The sequence below is a fragment of the Anopheles funestus genome, chromosome 3RL (genome assembly GCF_943734845.2).
Source record: "Anopheles funestus chromosome 3RL, idAnoFuneDA-416_04, whole genome shotgun sequence".
In the NCBI taxonomy this organism is placed as follows: Eukaryota; Metazoa; Arthropoda; class Insecta; order Diptera; family Culicidae; genus Anopheles; species Anopheles funestus.
The window spans coordinates 71,809,814-71,828,272 of NC_064599.1; the positions used below are offsets into that span (position 1 = coordinate 71,809,814).

General features: G+C 42.0%; 3 protein-coding genes across 9 annotated transcripts; 1 reads left to right on the forward strand and 2 right to left on the reverse strand.

Annotated features, from left to right (window-relative positions):
* Positions 1-66: 66 nt before the first annotated feature.
* LOC125769355 (uncharacterized) lies at positions 67-12,174 on the reverse strand. 7 transcript variants are annotated; one of them, XM_049438036.1, is made up of 6 exons: positions 11,978-12,174; positions 5,293-5,452; positions 4,512-5,212; positions 1,557-4,175; positions 1,198-1,457; positions 67-1,104 (listed from the first exon to the last, which is right to left on the reverse strand). In XM_049438036.1, the coding sequence occupies exons 2-6, from the start codon at positions 5,445-5,447 to the stop codon at positions 1,039-1,041; spliced, it is 3,801 nt and encodes a 1,266-aa protein (XP_049293993.1). In that variant the 5' UTR covers positions 5,448-5,452; positions 11,978-12,174; the 3' UTR covers positions 67-1,038. The 7 variants fall into 7 exon arrangements, with proteins under 7 accessions (XP_049293993.1, XP_049293991.1, XP_049293990.1 ...); XM_049438034.1 differs by having other exon boundaries at positions 1,557-4,259; XM_049438033.1 differs by having other exon boundaries at positions 4,344-5,212; positions 11,978-12,170.
* Positions 12,175-13,371: 1,197 nt separating this feature from the next.
* Positions 13,372-14,886, reverse strand: LOC125769368 (MRG/MORF4L-binding protein). The gene is made up of 2 exons (XM_049438063.1): positions 14,382-14,886; positions 13,372-14,323 (listed from the first exon to the last, which is right to left on the reverse strand). Exons 1-2 carry the CDS (start codon positions 14,794-14,796, stop codon positions 14,061-14,063), a joined length of 678 nt encoding a protein of 225 aa, XP_049294020.1. The 5' UTR covers positions 14,797-14,886; the 3' UTR covers positions 13,372-14,060.
* A 181-nt stretch (positions 14,887-15,067) lies between these two features.
* On the forward strand, positions 15,068-17,640 carry LOC125771519 (nuclear pore complex protein Nup75). The gene is made up of 4 exons (XM_049442211.1): positions 15,068-15,197; positions 15,262-15,362; positions 15,422-17,092; positions 17,169-17,640. The coding sequence occupies exons 1-4, from the start codon at positions 15,168-15,170 to the stop codon at positions 17,521-17,523; spliced, it is 2,157 nt and encodes a 718-aa protein (XP_049298168.1). The 5' UTR covers positions 15,068-15,167; the 3' UTR covers positions 17,524-17,640.
* Positions 17,641-18,459: the final 819 nt, after the last annotated feature.

An 18,459-nucleotide genomic window follows, 5' to 3' on the forward strand; every position in this document is an offset into this window, starting at 1 on the left:
TTCTAAATCAGGTTTGATTTAATGTTTCAAACTTGAAATGAAGCTGATATTTCAAGAAGCAATTTATATATTTTAGATAGCGGTTCACAACTTTGAACTGACATGAGAAACACTGTACCACTAAATTTCTGCCATAAGAATTGAGCCGTAGCCCTTCCGACGACACTTAACCGAACACCACCACCGTCTAGGAAAATTACTTTTGCGGCACCCACGGATCGTCCGAAGTGCAGTAGGTCAGCCATAGGTTGTTCTGGACACTCAATTTCTGGTCCTGGAAAAATTCTTCTCTTGCGAAAAGAACCAGATCGTTCTAGGTTCCGCCGGTATGCTCAGCTTGTTGAGCAGCTTCTTCGCGTTCGACAGACACCTCTCACGACCTTTTCAGGGTGAGGAGTTGACCTGTGCTTCGCTTGTACGATGAGTACCGCAGATCCTCGTTCAACGCGCTCTTTATCGTTGCGGAAGCGTCGGTGCGAACGCATTCTTGTCTGCTAGAAGTTTTCCTTCTCCTTGCCAGCTCCTCATAATCACCGTTGGATGATTCCATCTCGCTCCGGATTGTGTTTGCAGTGTTTACAGTGGCGTGGATCATCATGATCCATGTGATTTGTTTCCACAATTCGAATGGGTTAAGCATTTTATATACACTTTGCTGCACTGTTAGTAGAAAACGTTAGCTTTCGATTGACGCATCGCTTATCAAGTCAATCGCGAATTAAATACAGAAACGAAACTGTCAAATTTGGCTCGAACAGCCTGTACAATACACCAGGGGCGGCCCGGTGGTGCATGTGATAAACGGCGCCGGTCCACACGGCAGGACAGGGTTCAAATCCCATCCGGATCGTTTCCAGGTCGCAAGGACTGACTATCCGGCTACGTGGTAAAATAAGTCTAGTAAGCCAGAAATGGCCGGCGTGACCTGTAAGGTCGTTAAAGCCAAGAAGAGGAACCCTGTACAATGTTTCTTTAATTTTATATATACATACATAGGTAACTATGAGCTAATCGATATTACAAGTAATTTTAGTTTGTTTAACAATTTACAAAACGTTCTGGTGATATTCTGCTTTGCACTCGGATGAATGGTGGTACATTCGGCTGCAGAAACAGAAAGAGAAGTAGAAGAGAGATGAAAATTACCAATGTATATCTTAACATTTGTTCCATCCATAGTCAATACCGTACACTTACCTTAGAACATCTAATATGGTAGCAAAACAATTTGTCCGAGTGTTTATCCGCAATGTGCTTCTTGATCGTTGTTAAATCATTTATCCCATAATCGCAATATATACATTGAATCATATTTATGTTATGCGAACTGATGTGGCCTACCATCTTGTTTGCAGCAATTAGTTGGTCACAAACATGGCACGCAATGTACGTCACGCCGTGCGTTTTGATATGATTCCGATATTGCTCCAGATCGTTGAATTTTCTTGACGAACAATCTGTAATTGAAAACAAACAAATCAATGATTTACCGTACAGTGCTCCATGCAACGGGATTGCTCTAGTTCTAGTTGAAAATTCGCAATCCACATACTTACTTGCACATTGCAGCACCTTCACATTGCTTTTCAGATGATTCATAATGATGTCTCTGTCCATAGAGGAATATTCTTTCTGTCGACTCAAAATCGATAAGATCTTAGCGTTGGCATCGTATTCTAAGTGGTAATTCTGTTGATGAACTCTGACACTATAAGGATCCCGGCTTCGATAACAACAGCGATCACATTGATAGGCACAGTACTTGTGCACCGTTTCAATATGTTTCAACAAATTGTGTACACTCAACGAAACATAGTTACAGTAGCAACATTCCAACCATGAGCTATCACGTGTTATCGGATGCACCGTGTTCGGTTTTTGGTGTCTTTGGAAATGGGATCCCATTTCTCGTGAAGTGTCTGTATAAAACCCACAGTTTAATTTAGTACATTTGAATGGCGCTATCAAAAAGGGAACTGTTAATTTACTCGTGTGTACCACCATTTTGTTACTATTTTTCCCATTCCACGGCTGCAGAGCTGCCGTTGATGATGCTGCATGATGTTGATTATTTCCTGAATGCACACTTCTTGAATTCGTTGTATCTGTAGAACCAGTGTTGCTTGTACTGTATTTAATTTGATTCATATATTCTTTAAGAAAAGATGAATTACCAACTGGTTTGCTGTTTCTTGAAGCTATATCCACTATGTTGTCCTCTTTTGATGAGAGGGTATCACCTGGTAGTCTCTTAACACGAACGCTACTAGAACGCGAACATCGTCTACTTTCTTGTGGCTCGCATCTTTCTTCCGTGATTCCTTCCGAAGTGCTTGTTTCGCTTTGATCAATGTCATTAGTGAGAAATTCCTCTTTTATAAAAATAACATCTGGCGAAAGCTGCTCCTGCACAATATCTTGAAACGACACCGTGCTTTGTGTCTGACTATCCTCAGCAAGCGTAAATTCTACTTCCTGCTTGATGATTTCTTCCATGGGAGCATTAGTGTCATCCAAGATCGGTTCTAATTTTACCATCCCGTAGGGCAGTTCCGTATCTTCTTCCGGTACGTTGAAGTTGATCATGCTAAATTTCGTGTATCGTCCCTCAATTGGACCTGCTTCTGAATGATCCTCCCGAAGGTGTCGCAGCATGTTGAAGAAAAGAACCTGAACAAAGTTGCACTCATTGCACATGTACGCGTACAAGTGATTCTCCTCGAAGGTAAATCTATGCCATAACTGCATGGAAGGATTGGTACAAATTGAATTATGCGTCACTCTATTGGTGGGATGGCGGGAAAATGTTGGGCATGACATACATTTGTAACGATATTCACCCGTATGTTTCGATATGTGATCCAGCCATATCTCTTGTGATTCACTTAACCGTAAGTCACAAAAATGGCATCGAAATACTAGTATCTCCTGGTCACCGTACCTGGATACTGCTTTTCGCCCACTGATGACAAATGGATCAGCTCTTATTTGCCGGGCCTGCTTGGGATCTAGACGACTAATGTATACAGCCTTTTTTGGATGATTGTACACATAGTGTTGCACCATTAGTTCCCCGGTATAGGAACACAGGCAACATTTCTCCATGTATTGGCTGTAGCAATGTACCTTTGGATCATTGTTGAGTTGTGGGTTTCGTTTCGATGCCTCATTTGCTTGTACGATCGGCTCATCTTCGTCTGAATCTTCACGCAATTTTTGTACATCATTCTGCACTACACGGATGTCGGAACAAAATCTCTTTGCACGAGGTGCCCTTAGGGATTGTCCTATATTTTTTTTGGAGGCAGTATTCGGTTCTAGCAACTTTTGTGCCTCTTCGGTTGTAACATCTTGCAACACCTTCGTTATGTTTGCACTATTTTTCCTGCTGGTTTTTGGTTGCACATTATTTTGTGATTTAGAAACCGACTTACGTGCAGTGGATTTTGTTTTTCCGACATTGGGCGTCGTTAATGTTGTTTCAGTTAACTGTTTATTCAGTTCCATTGATCTTGATTCTCTGCGGTGGCTAATTTTACTGGGCACTGGTACAGATGGCTTAGCTGCTTCTAGATTTTTCAGATATTTCGTCGAGTCAATTGATTTGCTTCGAGTGCGTTGAGCAATTTCTCTACCCGTACCTAGTGAATAGTCAATAGGTTCCAACACTATTTGTACTGTTTTGGTAATTCCAAATTTCTGTAATAACTGTCTATTGTGTTCTTCTTCAGGCGAGACCCTTTTTCTCCTACTTAGCTTTGGAAAAATTTCTGCTGTGTATGAGAGTAACTCATGTAGTTCGCGATGATTCACTTTGTTTTTATGGTTTGGTTTGGACTGCTGAACATTTTCAATAATCTGATCATTACTCTCTCCGTTTGATTCAAAATCTTTCGTAGAACATTCACTTTCACTCTGCTGATGAGCGATTTTGTTTGTTGTTTCCGGTAATACACATACATCATTTCGGTTATCTATTTGCGAATTGTCACCGACGATATCATGGCTATTGCATAATTTTGGTGGATTATTTGTACACTGTTTAGGTATATTTAATGGTTTATCATTATTTTTTACAGTGACTCGGACATCCGTTGCAGGTTTCGGTATGTCCTGTTTGCTTGCATCTTTTAGTGTGTTCCGTTTTTTTGAATCTTCTTGATTGATTTGGATATCTGTAGCAGCTTTCGGTATGTCCTGTTTTCTTGCATCTTTTAGTGTGTTCTGTTTTTTTGAATCTTCTTGATTCATTTGGATATCTGTAGCAGCTTTCGGTATGTCCTGTTTTCTTGCATCTTTTAGTGTGTTCTGTTTTTTTGAATCTTCTTGATTCATTTGGATACCTGTAGCGGCTTTCGGTATGTCCTGTTTTCTTGCATCTTTTAGTGTGTTCTGTTTTTTTGAATCTTCTTGATTCATTTGGTTATCTGTAGCAGCTTTCGGTATGTCCTGTTTTCTTGCATCTTTTAGTGTGTTCTGTTTTTTTGAATCGTCTTGATTGATTTGGATACCTGTAGCAGCTTTCGGTATGTCCTGTTTTCTTGCATCTTTTAGTGTGTTCTGTTTTTTTGAATCTTCTTGATTGATTTGGATATCTGTAGCAGCTTTCGGTATGTCCTGTTTTCTTGGATCTTTTAGTGTGTTCTGTTTTTTTGAATCTTCTTGATTGATTTGGATATCTGTAGCAGCTTTCGGTATGTCCTGTTTTCTTGCATCTTTTAGTGTGTTCTGTTTTTTTGAATCTTCTTGATTGATTTGGATATCTGTAGCAGCTTTCGGTATGTCCTGTTTTCTTATGTCTTCTTGAAGTTGCAGCTTCATCCTTTTATGTTCACCGTACGTCGCAGGCTGTGGTGGTGGGTCGAACACTTCATGTCTTCGTTTAAATAAAGAGCTGGAAGAATGTTCTGCAATATCATGTGATATATTGCAAGGCTTGATATTGGACGGTGCGCCAATTTTTTTCCTGGGATATTTTAACGCAAGTCTTTGCTCGGATACCACAGGAAGCTTTTCTGTACGAGCAACAAAAATATCATTTAAAATTTTACGTCCTGTTGAATCTGAACTCAAGAAGCTTTGAAGTGTGCTCGATACGACGAATCCAAAAGAATCATCATCAGTGTAATTTTCCAACACTAATTTGGAGAGAGTCTTTCGCAAGGCCGTTTGTACCAATTTCTTGCATTCTTCTAAAGTACTTGTTTGAAGCCTGTTTAAAAATAATTTCAAATGTTAAAATTGTTCAGAAATGTTAAATTGTTGTTCTTAAGTTGTTCTTATTGTTCACACCTGTTGTTCTTAAGTATAAAATCATTGAGCTGTTCGAGATTTTTTACAACAGGTCTACAAAACTCTTCATCCTTCACTAGTTTTATCTGGACCATTGCCTTTCGAAGCCATTCTTGCACCTCCTGCCGCAAGCGTTCATTGCAAGCATCATCCATTTCATCTGGAAATAAAAATAGAAACATCATATTTCTTACAAACCATACACACGCAAAAACTGATCATATCCCTAAAGTGATTTGCCATAAAATAATGAAATCTTAAATTTGACAGCTTGTTTTCTTGTCATCCAGTATTACTAAGAAAAAAGCTTTGCTTTACCGATAAAACTTTGAAATTAAACGCCACGTTATTTATACACCGTTTCCCGGACTAATTGAGATGATAAATATTATAGAGAGGCGGCACAATGTTGTTTGAGGTAAACGGCTCCGGTTTCACGCGGCAAGAGCGGGTATTGAAGCCCATCCCGAACGTCCTCCCGTAGCAAGGGCTTACTGTCCTATGGTTTGGATTTGTGTTATTTTTTTGGAAAATTTGTCGATTGCACTGGGATCTATAACTAAAGCTAACAAGAAATTGCTTTGAAAACACGACACACGAATTGTCCTCTATCAATTCAAAACACCTATTAAGCCGGAAAACGGTATATATTTACTTTTCTCAATATTATCCATCATCTAAATTTCAACCCTAATCAAGTTAAATATGTTCTAAATACCGGGTATTTCTGGACCAAAGCTGGGTGGCCAAAAATTGACATAAATAAATCTTAATCTTCCGGGAACATGTGGTTCCAGGTGGTGCATGTGACGGCGCCAGCCCACACGGCCGGACCGGGTTCAAATCCCATCCGGACCGTCCCTCCGTAGCAAGGACTAACTATCCGGCTACGTGGTAAAAATAAGTCTAGTAAGCCAGAAATTGCCGGCGTGACCTATAAGGTCGTTAAAGCCAAGAAGAAGAAATCTTAATCTCCATATATAACATCATCCCCACCAATCACAATCATGAACACAAAAGGTGATGTCGCCACGCCAAAACACGGTAACATTTCATTCCATTGGTGATAATCACTCCACAGGAGCCTGGGAGTCTAATTCGTAGTACAAGAGTGAGTTCATCAGGCTCCTCTTTTTAATGATTCATCCATTGTCCTTCGTAAGAGGCCGACTACGCAGAGACCACGTCTACACTCAGGCCATAGACGTGGGCCACGTCTGCTGCGTTACCGCGGCTCAATTCTACTCTTCCGTAGAATTGTCGATCTATAACTCTGCGATTCCGCGTTCCAACGTTCGTACAAATCCGCAGTTTGACAGATGTTGTACCCAATTGACAACAAAAGTTGCACGCATTTGCCTCACTACCGTGGTAGACACGCCTCATGTATAATAGGCAGGCACATGTAAGTTCAGGAACTGTAAAGGTTTTAAAGTCTATACTTCAATATTCTAAGATTGTAGGAAGATTCGGTTGGCAGCGAGTTCGGTTTGAAACAGGGGTCGAAACAGGTTCAGTAGGTCCAGTAGGTGCGTGTCGTTGGTAAGAGCAAGCTATCATAAGCGACTCGCGAGGGTGCAGCGAGTTCGGGTCAGAGCTACTGAACCTACTTATATTTACGGGTTGGCCCGAACCCTCTGCAGCCATGGGTCGGAATCGATTTAGATTCTGCTGCACCCGACTCTGGGTCGAGCCATGAAATGAATCGTATGTCCCATCACTAATTTAGAGGAACTCGACCACAGGCTAATACCTGAGAAGTAGTAGCTCCGTATATGTAAATAAATAATCTTCAATTTGAGAGTTTCCGCCGCCTGTTCGATCTTTTGATAAACATTCGCTTCGCATGAGAGCCGTCAACCAATGATGCCCAAGTAACTAGCTTGTATCCGGATATTGATTAATTTATACAACTAGAAGCACTATGATAGTATCGGGAATTTCTACCTCTGAGTCTCGGATAACTCTCTATAGCATTGAAGCGTAACCAGACTAGCGAATTGCCTATAATTCTTATACGGACTCTTGAAGGTAGCAGAAGACCCAGTCTACGAAGCATCAATGTCGACTATTCCACAACCGTGCTCCGCTTCTCTTCTAGCTGAACGACGTATCACAACTGTTCACTCCTATTAATTAGCCACTTTATCGATGCGGAGCTGTGTCTTCTGATCAGCAATCTTTTTAACCAGTTGCGTCTTTAAGCTACTTTCTGAAATCCGTTCCAGTCCGGTTCCGTGTTCGTCACATTTACGGAACAAGGTATCAAGATTATTAACCACGTAGGGATCGGCTAGAGTACTCCATGGTAGATCGTTACTTGTCGAATTGAACTACTGCACTCCAGTTTATCTCCATTTTTTACGTAGGGTATGTGGCGTCGATGCAGTATCCCATGCATCAGTAATAATTTGATGTGATCTTCCAATGTATTCTTCGCTATGACTCGATTATTAGTGATACTTTGGATCTTCTACACATTTTCACAATTACTGTACTAAAATTTAACGTACATGCCGCTGGAATGCATTATCTTGTCAACCTTCAGACAATTTTTTCATGCCACTAGTCTATTTTTTAGAAGTCTATTGCCATACTCGCAACAACCTGATTACTACACCAGTGTCACAAAACGCGTCAAATTCAAATTTTTGACTCATATTTTGACTCAGTTTCGGCGGGTCGAAAATTTTGACAACTCCATATATGGTGAGTCGAAACTGCTGCCGGTTAGCAGTCCTGTTTCGACTCACCTTTTTTACCTTTTTCATCATGGTGCTTTTCTTCGGCCTTCAGAAGCTGTTCCGTGCGCCGGTAAAACGCGCCGGATTTTCGTTGTACCTGTAGTTCACGGCTCTTCATCTTGCGGCCAGATGGAGTTGATGGTGTAGAACTCATTTTATCGTAACACTTAGATATGAAACTGTACAGCTGATCACCTTCACTTTCGCTTTGCTTTGTTGACTGAATGATTGTTGACATGTAGACTCACCATAACACCGCGGTAATGTCACTGGTGTGGTGAAAAAACTTCGTTTGACTGGTGTAGATTCACAACACCTCCTCTCAATCGCAACTCCGATTTCTGTTCGAATACGTTTGGATCTGGTAACATCCATCCTGTTGCTCAGTGATGATAATCGATTTTATCTTGATAATCATCTTGCAGTTCAAATCTTTCATTATGCCGGCCAACTAGATCCCTGCGGATACAGCAGTACTCAATGCTACATATTTTTCGATCTTCATCATCGGATGCCCAGTCGCTGTCGACAGATCCAGTGATCCTCCGTAGGTAACTGCTCAAATCTTTGAACTACGAAACGCGTTTCATACTTGACGTGTTGTCCTTTTTCATCATCCTTAAGCCGGAACATTCGTCTTGTCTCGAGGGGCTGGACACCAGCAGGACTTGGGGTCAATTTCCTCACATCGTTGGCCTTAATGCACAGTCTGATACCACAGGTCACGATCATCTCGAGCATCAATGTCATTAAATGTTTCAGGTATGTGAGGAAAACGGCGCTCCCGTTCGCTGCGTCTCGTGAACTGCTTGTCATGAGAAACAGCAGGCAAGTCCTGATCTAAATGCGAAGGAAACACGGAGTCATCTGTATCTACTGCATCTTCAAAGTCATCTATCGGTTGGACTTCTTCCTCTTCACATAGTAAATCATCCGAGGCATACTCCACAACGTATTGTTTGTACTCTTGTTCTTCTTCTACGAAATCTTTTAGACATTATCTGCCCTCTTGCTCGTTGCATCGTGGTATTCGTGTGAAATCAGACTCACCAACAAGGAGTTGGCTTTGGCATCCATTTTCTTGAACTTAGACATTTTACTGGCCTCCGCCGGAACATCCTTAACCACAGCATCCCACAATTTCGCACACCTTTTAGATAAAGTTTGACGTGGAATTTTCAAGTATCGTAGCCAGTCCGGGCAAACTGAGAAATACCGTAAACGACTACTTCTTTCTGGCCTGGGACCTGTAGAAGTCCGTAGGATTCAACTTATATATTTCACTTGTGGATTGCAACTCGATTACTAGATTCACAACTTTTTTAAATACAGAAATATCTCTGTGCACCGCTGTTTCGATTCACTGCACTCTTTCTCTCTTTCTCTTTCTCTCACTCTTCTTGGCTTAACGACCTGGCTTACTGGATTTATGTTTACCACTCTGTCGGATATTCAATTCTTGCTACGGGGGAAGGTCCGGATGGGATTTGATATCTCCTGTCTTGTTGAACCAACGCCTTTTATCACATACACCACCGTGCTGTCCTGTCACTGCACCTTTCTACCAAATGTTGGCAGTTTCATTTACAATTCACTCACTAAGTTGTATTTAAACGTTTTCACTTTTATCCGATGTTCTCCCTTACAGGGTTTCATCTGGGTTTCCATGTTTTTGTACCACGATCACATTCGTTATGTTGCTTGCGAGTTGCTCACGCAACTTCTGCTTCCGACAGCTTGTTGATCCAATGATGTAATGTTCGCATCTTTATTATGGCGCATCTCTCAAAGGTCATGCCGGCAATTTCTGGCTTATTAGACTTATTTTTACCACGTAGTATTGTTACGGAAGGACGGTCTGATTTCGAGATTTGATAGTTGGTCCTGTCCTGTGTCACCGGCGCTGTTTATCACATACACCACCGGGCAGCCCATAGACACATAACTAAATTAAATTGTTACCAATTTTAAGCGGTGCGGTTTTGCGATGGGTCATACCATTCATTTCATGGCTTGACCCGAAGTCGGGTGCAGCAGAATCGGAATCGACTTCGACCTGTGAGTGCAGCGGGTTCAGGCCGACCCGTAAATATAGGTAGGTTCAGCATTTCCTCCCCGACCTCGCTGCACTCACGAATCGGAGTCGCTTATGGTAGCTTGCACCTACTGAACGTACTTCGACCGAGTCTGACCCGAACTAGCTGCACCCACGAGTCGGAGTCGCTTATGATAGCTTGCACCTACCGGTGTTGTTGCACCTACTGGACCTACTGAACCTACTTCGAACCGAATCCGACCCGAACTCGCTGCACCCACTTATGTTAGCTTACACATACCGGAATCGTGGCACCTACTGGACCTACTGAACCTTCTTCGATCGAGTCTGACTCGAACTAGCTGCACCCACGGGTCGGAGTCGTTTGGTAGCTTGCACATACCGGAATCGTTGCACCTACTGGACCTACTGAACCTACTTCGACGTTCTGCGTGTAGCACGTGACTGCCACACACCTGATCTCTCCCTCTCTTCTTGGCTTTTAACGACCTTACAGGTCACGCCGGCCATTTCTAGCTTACTAGATTTATTTTTACCACGTAACCGGATAGTCAGTCCTTGCTATGGGGGACGGTCCGGATGGGATTTGAACCCGGCCCTGTCGTGTGGACCGGCGCTGTTTATCACATACGCCACCGGGCCGCCCCTACACACATCTGATTACTAAACCTATTTTTTCCATGTAACCGAATAGACACTCCTTCATAAGTGGAAGGCCTGCTTACATAAGATTTGATGCATGATGTTGATAGTCACATCACAATCGAACAGTTCATCACGATGAATGATCATAATTCACTTCGATATAAATGTAGCGTTACATGAAAGGACGAACTTCCTTTCATGCAATCGGACGACGGACGAGTAAGACGTTTTTTTATCTGCTAAACCGCCCTTTGCTATTTTGCTCCTACATCAATATCTCCACATTATCAAAATATGTGTATATGTATTTATATAAATATACATATCTATATACATTTTTTTGCACAAGGCAAGCTGACACACACTACTAAATATATTCTGTAGTTTCGGCCATTTTGCTGGAACAAAATGGCGAAAATGCGCATCAATATGCAGTAGCTTCAGCTTGATTGCACTTCTTCAATGCTACTAATTTTGCCATTTCATGCGAACAACCGTACCAGCTATCAGGTCCATTTCATGGGAACAACCGTACCAGCTATCAATGACACTCAATTCGAAATTACAGTGGAACGCCGATTATTCATGATCATCATGGGACTCATGTGACTCAGTCCTTGCCGGATAAGCGAATATCACGGATAATAAGCACAATTCTTTTGATTGGAAAATTGTCTCATTCCCTATGGAGGCTATTATCATCGGTTTTACAGTTGATATGTCAATTCGCCTTTGGAACTGTCATTTCGGCGCTGCACGGATAATGGGACTGGACAGCCGGATAAAAGATACCCGGATAATCGGTGCTCCACTGTATTGCTTATTTTCTCCGTTTCGCAGTTACACATATTGCAAGCAGGCTATGTACAACATACAGTGCAATCTCACACGTTTGTATGCGAGCACTGTACATGGATTTTGTACCAATGGCAACTAGAACGGTGTTCCTCCAGAAATCGACGACACTTGCATAGCACTGTGCAAGAAAACTTTTATCACAACACTGTAAAACCGCGTTTGGCACTGGGTAATAACCCGTTTTTAGAGGCAGAATCGAACAAATAGTGTTGAAAGTGATCATACGATCCAATCCAACAAATCTAATGCGTCATTACAAAACCGCATCAAGGTCGGGAAGCGCATGCAAAAACCGTATGGGTTTGCACTGTAACCAACACCGTAATCGCACTTACTGTTTCCCAACACAAAAAACGTACTGGGAAGCTTCCCTAATACTTACAAAGAAATCTCGAAATAATCTTTTCCGTCCGGAAACTTGTTAAGCGTACGAAAAAGCGAAATTGTTAAATCGGTTCTTCTTCTTGATTGACGCGCCTCAAATGAGCTTCGGTTTTTTGACAGTTCGTTGATGAAAGGTTGGTCCATGCCAACTGTTTGACAGTTGGACGTTCTCTTAATTTCATTTTTATTGCAGTTTTGATCACTTTCAAATAATATTGTTTTTCGTGTATTTCTTGTTTAAAAAAATGGCAAGTGTGGTTGAATGAACTTTTTTGTGATTTTTTAGTATAATTTCTCAAATACTGTAATCAGTTTATCTGCAAAAATTAATAGAGATGGTGGTAACTAGAATCAAATAAGTAGATAGAAATATTATCTCAGCCAAAAAATGTAAATATTCACATTTGCATCAAGAAAACTTAATTTAATACACATCGGGCAACAAAATATGGTTATGCAATGGACGACTATACGACACAAGTGATCTTTGTTCACTTTTATACTGAACTGCACCGTCTATACGTAGTACTGACCGGGTTGATCATGGATACAGCAACAGCGTTTCTAGAACCAAAAAAAAGCACCGTATCAGAAAACAACAGTCAGCAAAATCGATTGATTTGTGTTCAACACAACACCAAGACCAACATTGACTAGGTATTTCTTTTTTTATGTTTGACTGAAATTGAATATCAAATAAAACCTGCAAAAAATAAAATAAAAAACATGTTTTGCTGACTCTTTCAAAATAACCACATCTGGGAAGCATTCTTTTAGCGATAACGAAACTATTGAATCAACATCTATTGTTTTTTCTTCTTGTCATGTCGACCATTTCTGACTTATTTTTATCACGTAGCCAGATACTCAATCCTTACTACGGGGATTCGGTCCGGATGGTACGCCATTTATTACATACACCTCCAACTTATTGAAATTAATTTTCCTTTCGGAAAATTCTCGTCCAAAACATTTTCATCTATCTCGTCTGTCGCGCATTGGATGACGGTCATGATAGCAAGTTTATCTTTAGCCTATTCATACTCTGTATGTTATGCCCATTCACCCAAAAAACCCATATCCTCCATTGGATTATGGGTATCATTTTTTCATGTCACGAACTTCGCTGAAAAGCTTTTTCCCACTAGCACTTCTAGTTGCTCCTTCCAGGCGACAATGTCCTTTAGTCTGGGTACCTCTTCACCTGTTAAATGGTTGCTTCAATCTCCCGACCGAACAGTGACGGCATTTTATCCTTCAGTTTTGTTGCATGCTTATTGTCCTTCTGGTCACATCTACCGTTGTCCCTCTGGTCACATCAATGCAATCCGAATTATGCGAATAATGCGTTCCAGGGAAATCCGTGTAACTCGAACTTACTAATCAATTCAATTTCTTTGTTATTCATTCGTTGTTTGTATTTCATATTAGCATCGAAAACCTATTTACACATTGTGAGGTAAATTAAAAGATAGTATTTCGTATTTCTCAGCACTTACAACTAACTCATTTTGCCTTTGCTGTTGCCACTTTGTTGCCCTTATTTGTGGAAATCCTGAGCAGAAAATGCTAGAAAATGCTACAGCGCCCCGTGTGGTTAAGTCCTAAGATCTTCACATAATAGACATCTGTTCCGTTGGTGTTGCATCTCGAGGCTTAGATTAAGGTGTTGATGATAGATCTATCTCTCTGATGTCATGAATTTGTACATATTTGGATGACGCGCGACGTCGGATAACGACGGAAACTCAACAATGCCAACATTCGTATTGTTGATTATGGCTCAAACGGTAGCCTTTCACACATCGAGCGTACCCTCGTTGAGAAGGAATGAATAATCTTTTCACCACAAATCCAATCTGATTTAACCGGTTTTTAAAGTAGTTGGAAAGATTTCCAGTTCCTGGCTATCAGAAACATTATTACATTCCGATGTTATCTTTTTGTGCTACTGACACTTTCTTTTAACATGCGTTACAAGGCGCACTATAGAAATTAGTATCGAGCAACTGAAGATTATGACATTTACATGATACGGCTACCAACTTCCATTGAAACATCTGCCTTGTACCGTCTTCCAATTAAATTCGCCGACGTTTCGTATTTGGTCCATTTGGCGGTGTGTTTGCTGGACTGGATGCATTAGAAACACCGGGCTCGGTGGACATCGAACCGCGGGTCCGTTTCTGTGACCGTTTCGGACCATTATCATGTGTTCCGATGTTATCATAGCTTTTGAGCTTAATTTTTGTGGTTCCTATTTCACCACGTTCCTTAAAGTCTTTCTCTTCCTTTTCCACATCTTTACTATCTTGCCGCGAAGACGGCGTTGGTGTTCTGGAAGCTGAAGAAAAGTGTTACTTCACATCGATCACTCACAACGGAAGAGTTGGCCGACTTACCACACGTTTTCGTACCGGTAGTTTCTGATTTAGTTTCTATCTTTTTCGATTCGTGCTCCGCAGCTAGCGTAACAGCAGCACCACGTTCCGAGTCTTCTAGTCGTCGTTTCGCAAAAGCAGCACTAAAATCTGATTCCGGCAGACAGAAGTCACATTCGTCATTAGCAAAAGGTACCGGTTCCAGCTCGTCCAGCGTTTTTAAATTGTACAGCGTGCGAAGGTGCGACCAGATTGTGTCGCTAGCGATTTCTCGCTGCAGCGCTTTCGACAATCGTTCCACGATGCAAGCCATGAAGAAATGTCTGTTGATACCGACCGGCCGGACGCCTTCCATAGCAAGAAAAAGTTGTATCTCCTCTTCTGGCGTCCACTCCAGATGTTCCATTTCCTGTTTTTCGCGCAAAATCGACGACATTAGATAAATGATTAGTACTATTTTAGCGTAAACACAACGCTCCGAAACAATTGTTTGATACGGTCCAGTCGACTGTCAAACGCCAAGCGGTTTTTTCAACAACGAAAACAAGAAGAAGAAGATACAATTGTCAGAATAGCGCGAAGACGATGAATCGATTTTGCTAGCAGAAATAACTTTTTGTAATTATAACGAGTTTTTTATCTGTTGTTTTAGATTTTTAAAGATTCGTTTTTACTGTATAATTTAAGCTAAAAATTAAATTTCTTCCTGGTGTTTTCCAGAAACCTTGACTTGGTGTGCAAATTGTCATTACTGTCATTTTGCTCCAATTGCTTGCCGCTATTTTTTGTATCGTACATTTTGCAATAATGGCATCAAAAGAGCACGCTTCCAATATTGTAAGTAATTGTTTTATCATCCCCCTGAAGCATATCCCAAATAAACGACCATTCCCATCTACAGCAAGTGCCCAACACGTTGGGACAGCAGCTGGGACTAAACATAGGCTGGATTACGGATCAGCAGTTCGCATGCTATGCATTCGGCAATGGGAACCGCAACCGGTATGTGCGTGTATGGTTGGCGTCCTTTCGTGCGTACTTAACTGCTGGTCTTCTTTTAGCGCCCCGGTTCAAGATCTTGCATCCATTGATATCAATCTGATGGGGGCCGATTTCATCTTTGAGGAACCTACGATACGATCGATGATCACGGAAGGTAGTCGAGTGTTTTACCGATTGCAGCGGTTACGGTACGGTGTTACGGAAACTCCTGCCAAACCGATCGATTATGTGAAACTATCCCAGAAATATCGTACCATCGTGCGAAAGGCACTGCAGACGATGAATCACAAAGTCAGCGAACTGCCGGACGATGATCCATCCCTGGAGGCATATCGGAACCTAATAAGCTTGTTCTATTCGATCGAATGTACTTGGCATCTGCTGGAGTTTCTGGTTATCGATAGTAACTCTTCCGGTGCGATCGTTTCGTCGCTGCTCGAGTGGATACGGTTCCATTTTCCCGAACCAGAGCGTGCTGCGACCGATATGCTGCAGAGCGGGCGCGAGCTGGACAAGCTGGAAGACTATTGGCCCGTCGTGAAAGGATTGATACTGCAGGGTCAAACGACCATCGCCCGGGCACTGTTGCGTGTGCACACAAGCTCCGAAACGCACTGTTTCCAGGTAGCCGAACAGCTGCTCCAATCGATGCCGATTTACAGTGTGTACAGTGGGCTGTCGGTGCACCGATACAAAACGCAATGGCAGTGCTGGTGTGACAATGTGCGCACGCTCATTACGGCCGGTAATTTTGCGGCAGAACCGAAACTGGAGGAAGTGTTGCGGTTAGTAAGCGGCGAACGTAAAGCTTGGTCCGAACAGCTCCGATCGTCCACCTGTTGGTACGAATACTTTCCCGGCTACCTGCTCTATACCGATTCCAGCTGTAAGTACTATCAGCTGGGCCAGTACGCCAACGATTGGATTGCGCAGTTTCTAACAAACTGGAGAGCTGCACCGGACAAAGCATCGGCAGGTGAACGGCAGTTCAAGTTTCTGGACAAGCTCGTCCTCTCGGTAATGGAAAATAATCTTGTGAGCGTACTGCAGCAGGTACAAATGTTCCCGGACAACCGTTGGTTTGCGGTCCACATAGTCGATCTGCTGTACCATGCGGGGCTGTTGGAGATGAGTGCCGGCGATGACGATGATAACGCATCACCGACGAAACAGTCCCGGAATGATGATGTTTCGGATGGTAAACTCGTCCGTGAATCGTTACTGTTTGATTTTGGCTCGCTGCTAATGTCTCGCAGCACGTTCTGGCAAATCGGTATGGATTATCTGGAATATTCCTCAACCGAAGGGTTAGGAGCTCGGGAGATCTTACTAGCGCGCGTACCGTTCCAAACCGAGCGTCAAGCAGATCGAATAATTGCCGTTGCCCGGCAAAACAACTATCCCGACGTTGCAGCGGAGGTGTGCAAGGTCATGACCAAGCGCAACCTCGCACACAAGAACTACAGCAGTGCGCTCGATTGGGCGACACGGTCACGGAACAGCTCGTACGTCCGTGATGTGGCGAACATTTTCCTCGAACACTACTGCAACCATGGTGAGCTGCTGTGCGAACAGCAGGTGTCTCATCTGGGCTCAAAGGTATTCATCTCATCCAGACTGGTGTTTCTGGGGGCTTATTATGATTTTCGTAAGTTTTACCGCGAGCAGTCATACGCCAAAGCAGCCGATCTTCTTATACGTCTGATGGACTCGAAGATCATGCCATCGTAGTAAGTATCGTACAAACTATTCTGCCACGTATGGACACGTTCATGCTAAATTTTATCGTTTCTATCCGTATTGCAGCTTTTGGCCATGCCTGATGGCTGACGCCATTCCACTTCTGGAGTTCAATGAACCGATCATTCCCTCGAAGGAAACGTACACCATTCTTGAGCACCTGGAGTTGGACCTTGTTCCAATGTTGGAACAACGCCGAGCGAAGAAAAAAACCACCAAACAGCAGGATCGTATGAAAATGGAGGATGATCAAACTGATTGTGTAACTGCCGGCGAAGAGCATGATCAAACAGCATTGATACCGAAGTTTTCTTCCAATTTGCTTAACAACTGTACGGAAGATTTGATTAAAATATTGCGCCTGGCGTGCGCCCGTAATCTTTCACGTGCGCTCATAATTGAAAACACAATCAGCACGTAGTAAGTGTCCGTTTTTGCTTTTTGTGCGTGTGTAACCATACCACAATAAACAATAAATCACTAAAAAATGACTAATACAGACGGACATCAAACGTGCTAAAGTATTAGAAATCATCAATCAGCGGCTATTTGTTTCTTTCAATTTCTGTATCCTGATATTTCTGTTGTAAAAAGCACATAACAAGTGATTTTTTTTATGAATAATTTAAATCTATTTTTTTTGTTTTCAAATTTCTTGTTTTTCTGTTTTGAAATAATTTAAATTACAGGTTTTGTGAGCGTTACTTTCTTTTCTTCTACCCGTTCCTATGTCTTACATAATCTCATTTTGTGTTCTTTTGCTGTTTTCTCCCTTTTGCGTTGTTACATTTGCTAGCTTTTCTGTATTTTCCCCTGTTTTGTGTGTGAGTGTGCATGTTTGTTGTGTCAATTTTATTTAATAATTATGCTGTTGTTGTATGCCTGTTCCGTTATTGAGAGTTTGTTGTTGTGTAGTTTCATTTCACTATTGCTGCAAATTAAGTATTGTCCTCGGCTCAGCGACGGTGCATTCGTTCGACACCGCCACGTGTGGCAAGAATTTAGGAAAACGAAAATACACACCCGAGTCGTGCTGCTGGTACGAACTTTTTACCATTTTTATACATCTGCATTGTTCGCTTACACTGTATACATCATATCATGGAGGTTTGTTTGAACCTTTCAGAAGTAATGTGCCTACGCACATTGCACACTAGCTACCAACCAAGTACAACTATCTGGGTTTTACATCTGCAATGCGTGTCTGTGAGTCTGTGTGTTTTTTTTTTGTCTCATCTTCAGCGCTATGGGGCGATGGCTACAGTAAGAAAATTGCATTAACTAATCGAGCTAAAATTAAATAGAAAACTTCTTCTATAACTAAACATCCTAACGCACGAGTCTTTAATCTCTATGA

Excerpts from the sequence above, each read along its gene's own strand:
- LOC125769368 (XM_049438063.1), bottom strand. The coding sequence starts at position 14,796 with ATGTCGTCGATTTTGCGCGAAAAACAGGAAATGGAACATCTGGAGTGG. Across the intron at positions 14,324-14,381 it reads TACCGGTACGAAAACGTGTG|CTTCCAGAACACCAACGCCG; the intron begins GTAAGTCGGCCA and ends ACTTTTCTTCAG.
- LOC125769355 (XM_049438030.1), bottom strand. The coding sequence starts at position 5,447 with ATGGATGATGCTTGCAATGAACGCTTGCGGCAGGAGGTGCAAGAATGG. Across the intron at positions 4,260-4,343 it reads CATACCGAAAGCCGCTACAG|ATATCCAAATGAATCAAGAA; the intron begins GTATCCAAATGA and ends AAGCTGCTACAG. Across the intron at positions 1,458-1,556 it reads GAAGGTGCTGCAATGTGCAA|ATTGTTCGTCAAGAAAATTC; the intron begins GTAAGTATGTGG and ends TTTCAATTACAG.
- LOC125771519 (XM_049442211.1), top strand. The coding sequence starts at position 15,168 with ATGGCATCAAAAGAGCACGCTTCCAATATT. Across the intron at positions 15,363-15,421 it reads GGCAATGGGAACCGCAACCG|CGCCCCGGTTCAAGATCTTG; the intron begins GTATGTGCGTGT and ends GTCTTCTTTTAG. Across the intron at positions 17,093-17,168 it reads TCGAAGATCATGCCATCGTA|CTTTTGGCCATGCCTGATGG; the intron begins GTAAGTATCGTA and ends TCCGTATTGCAG.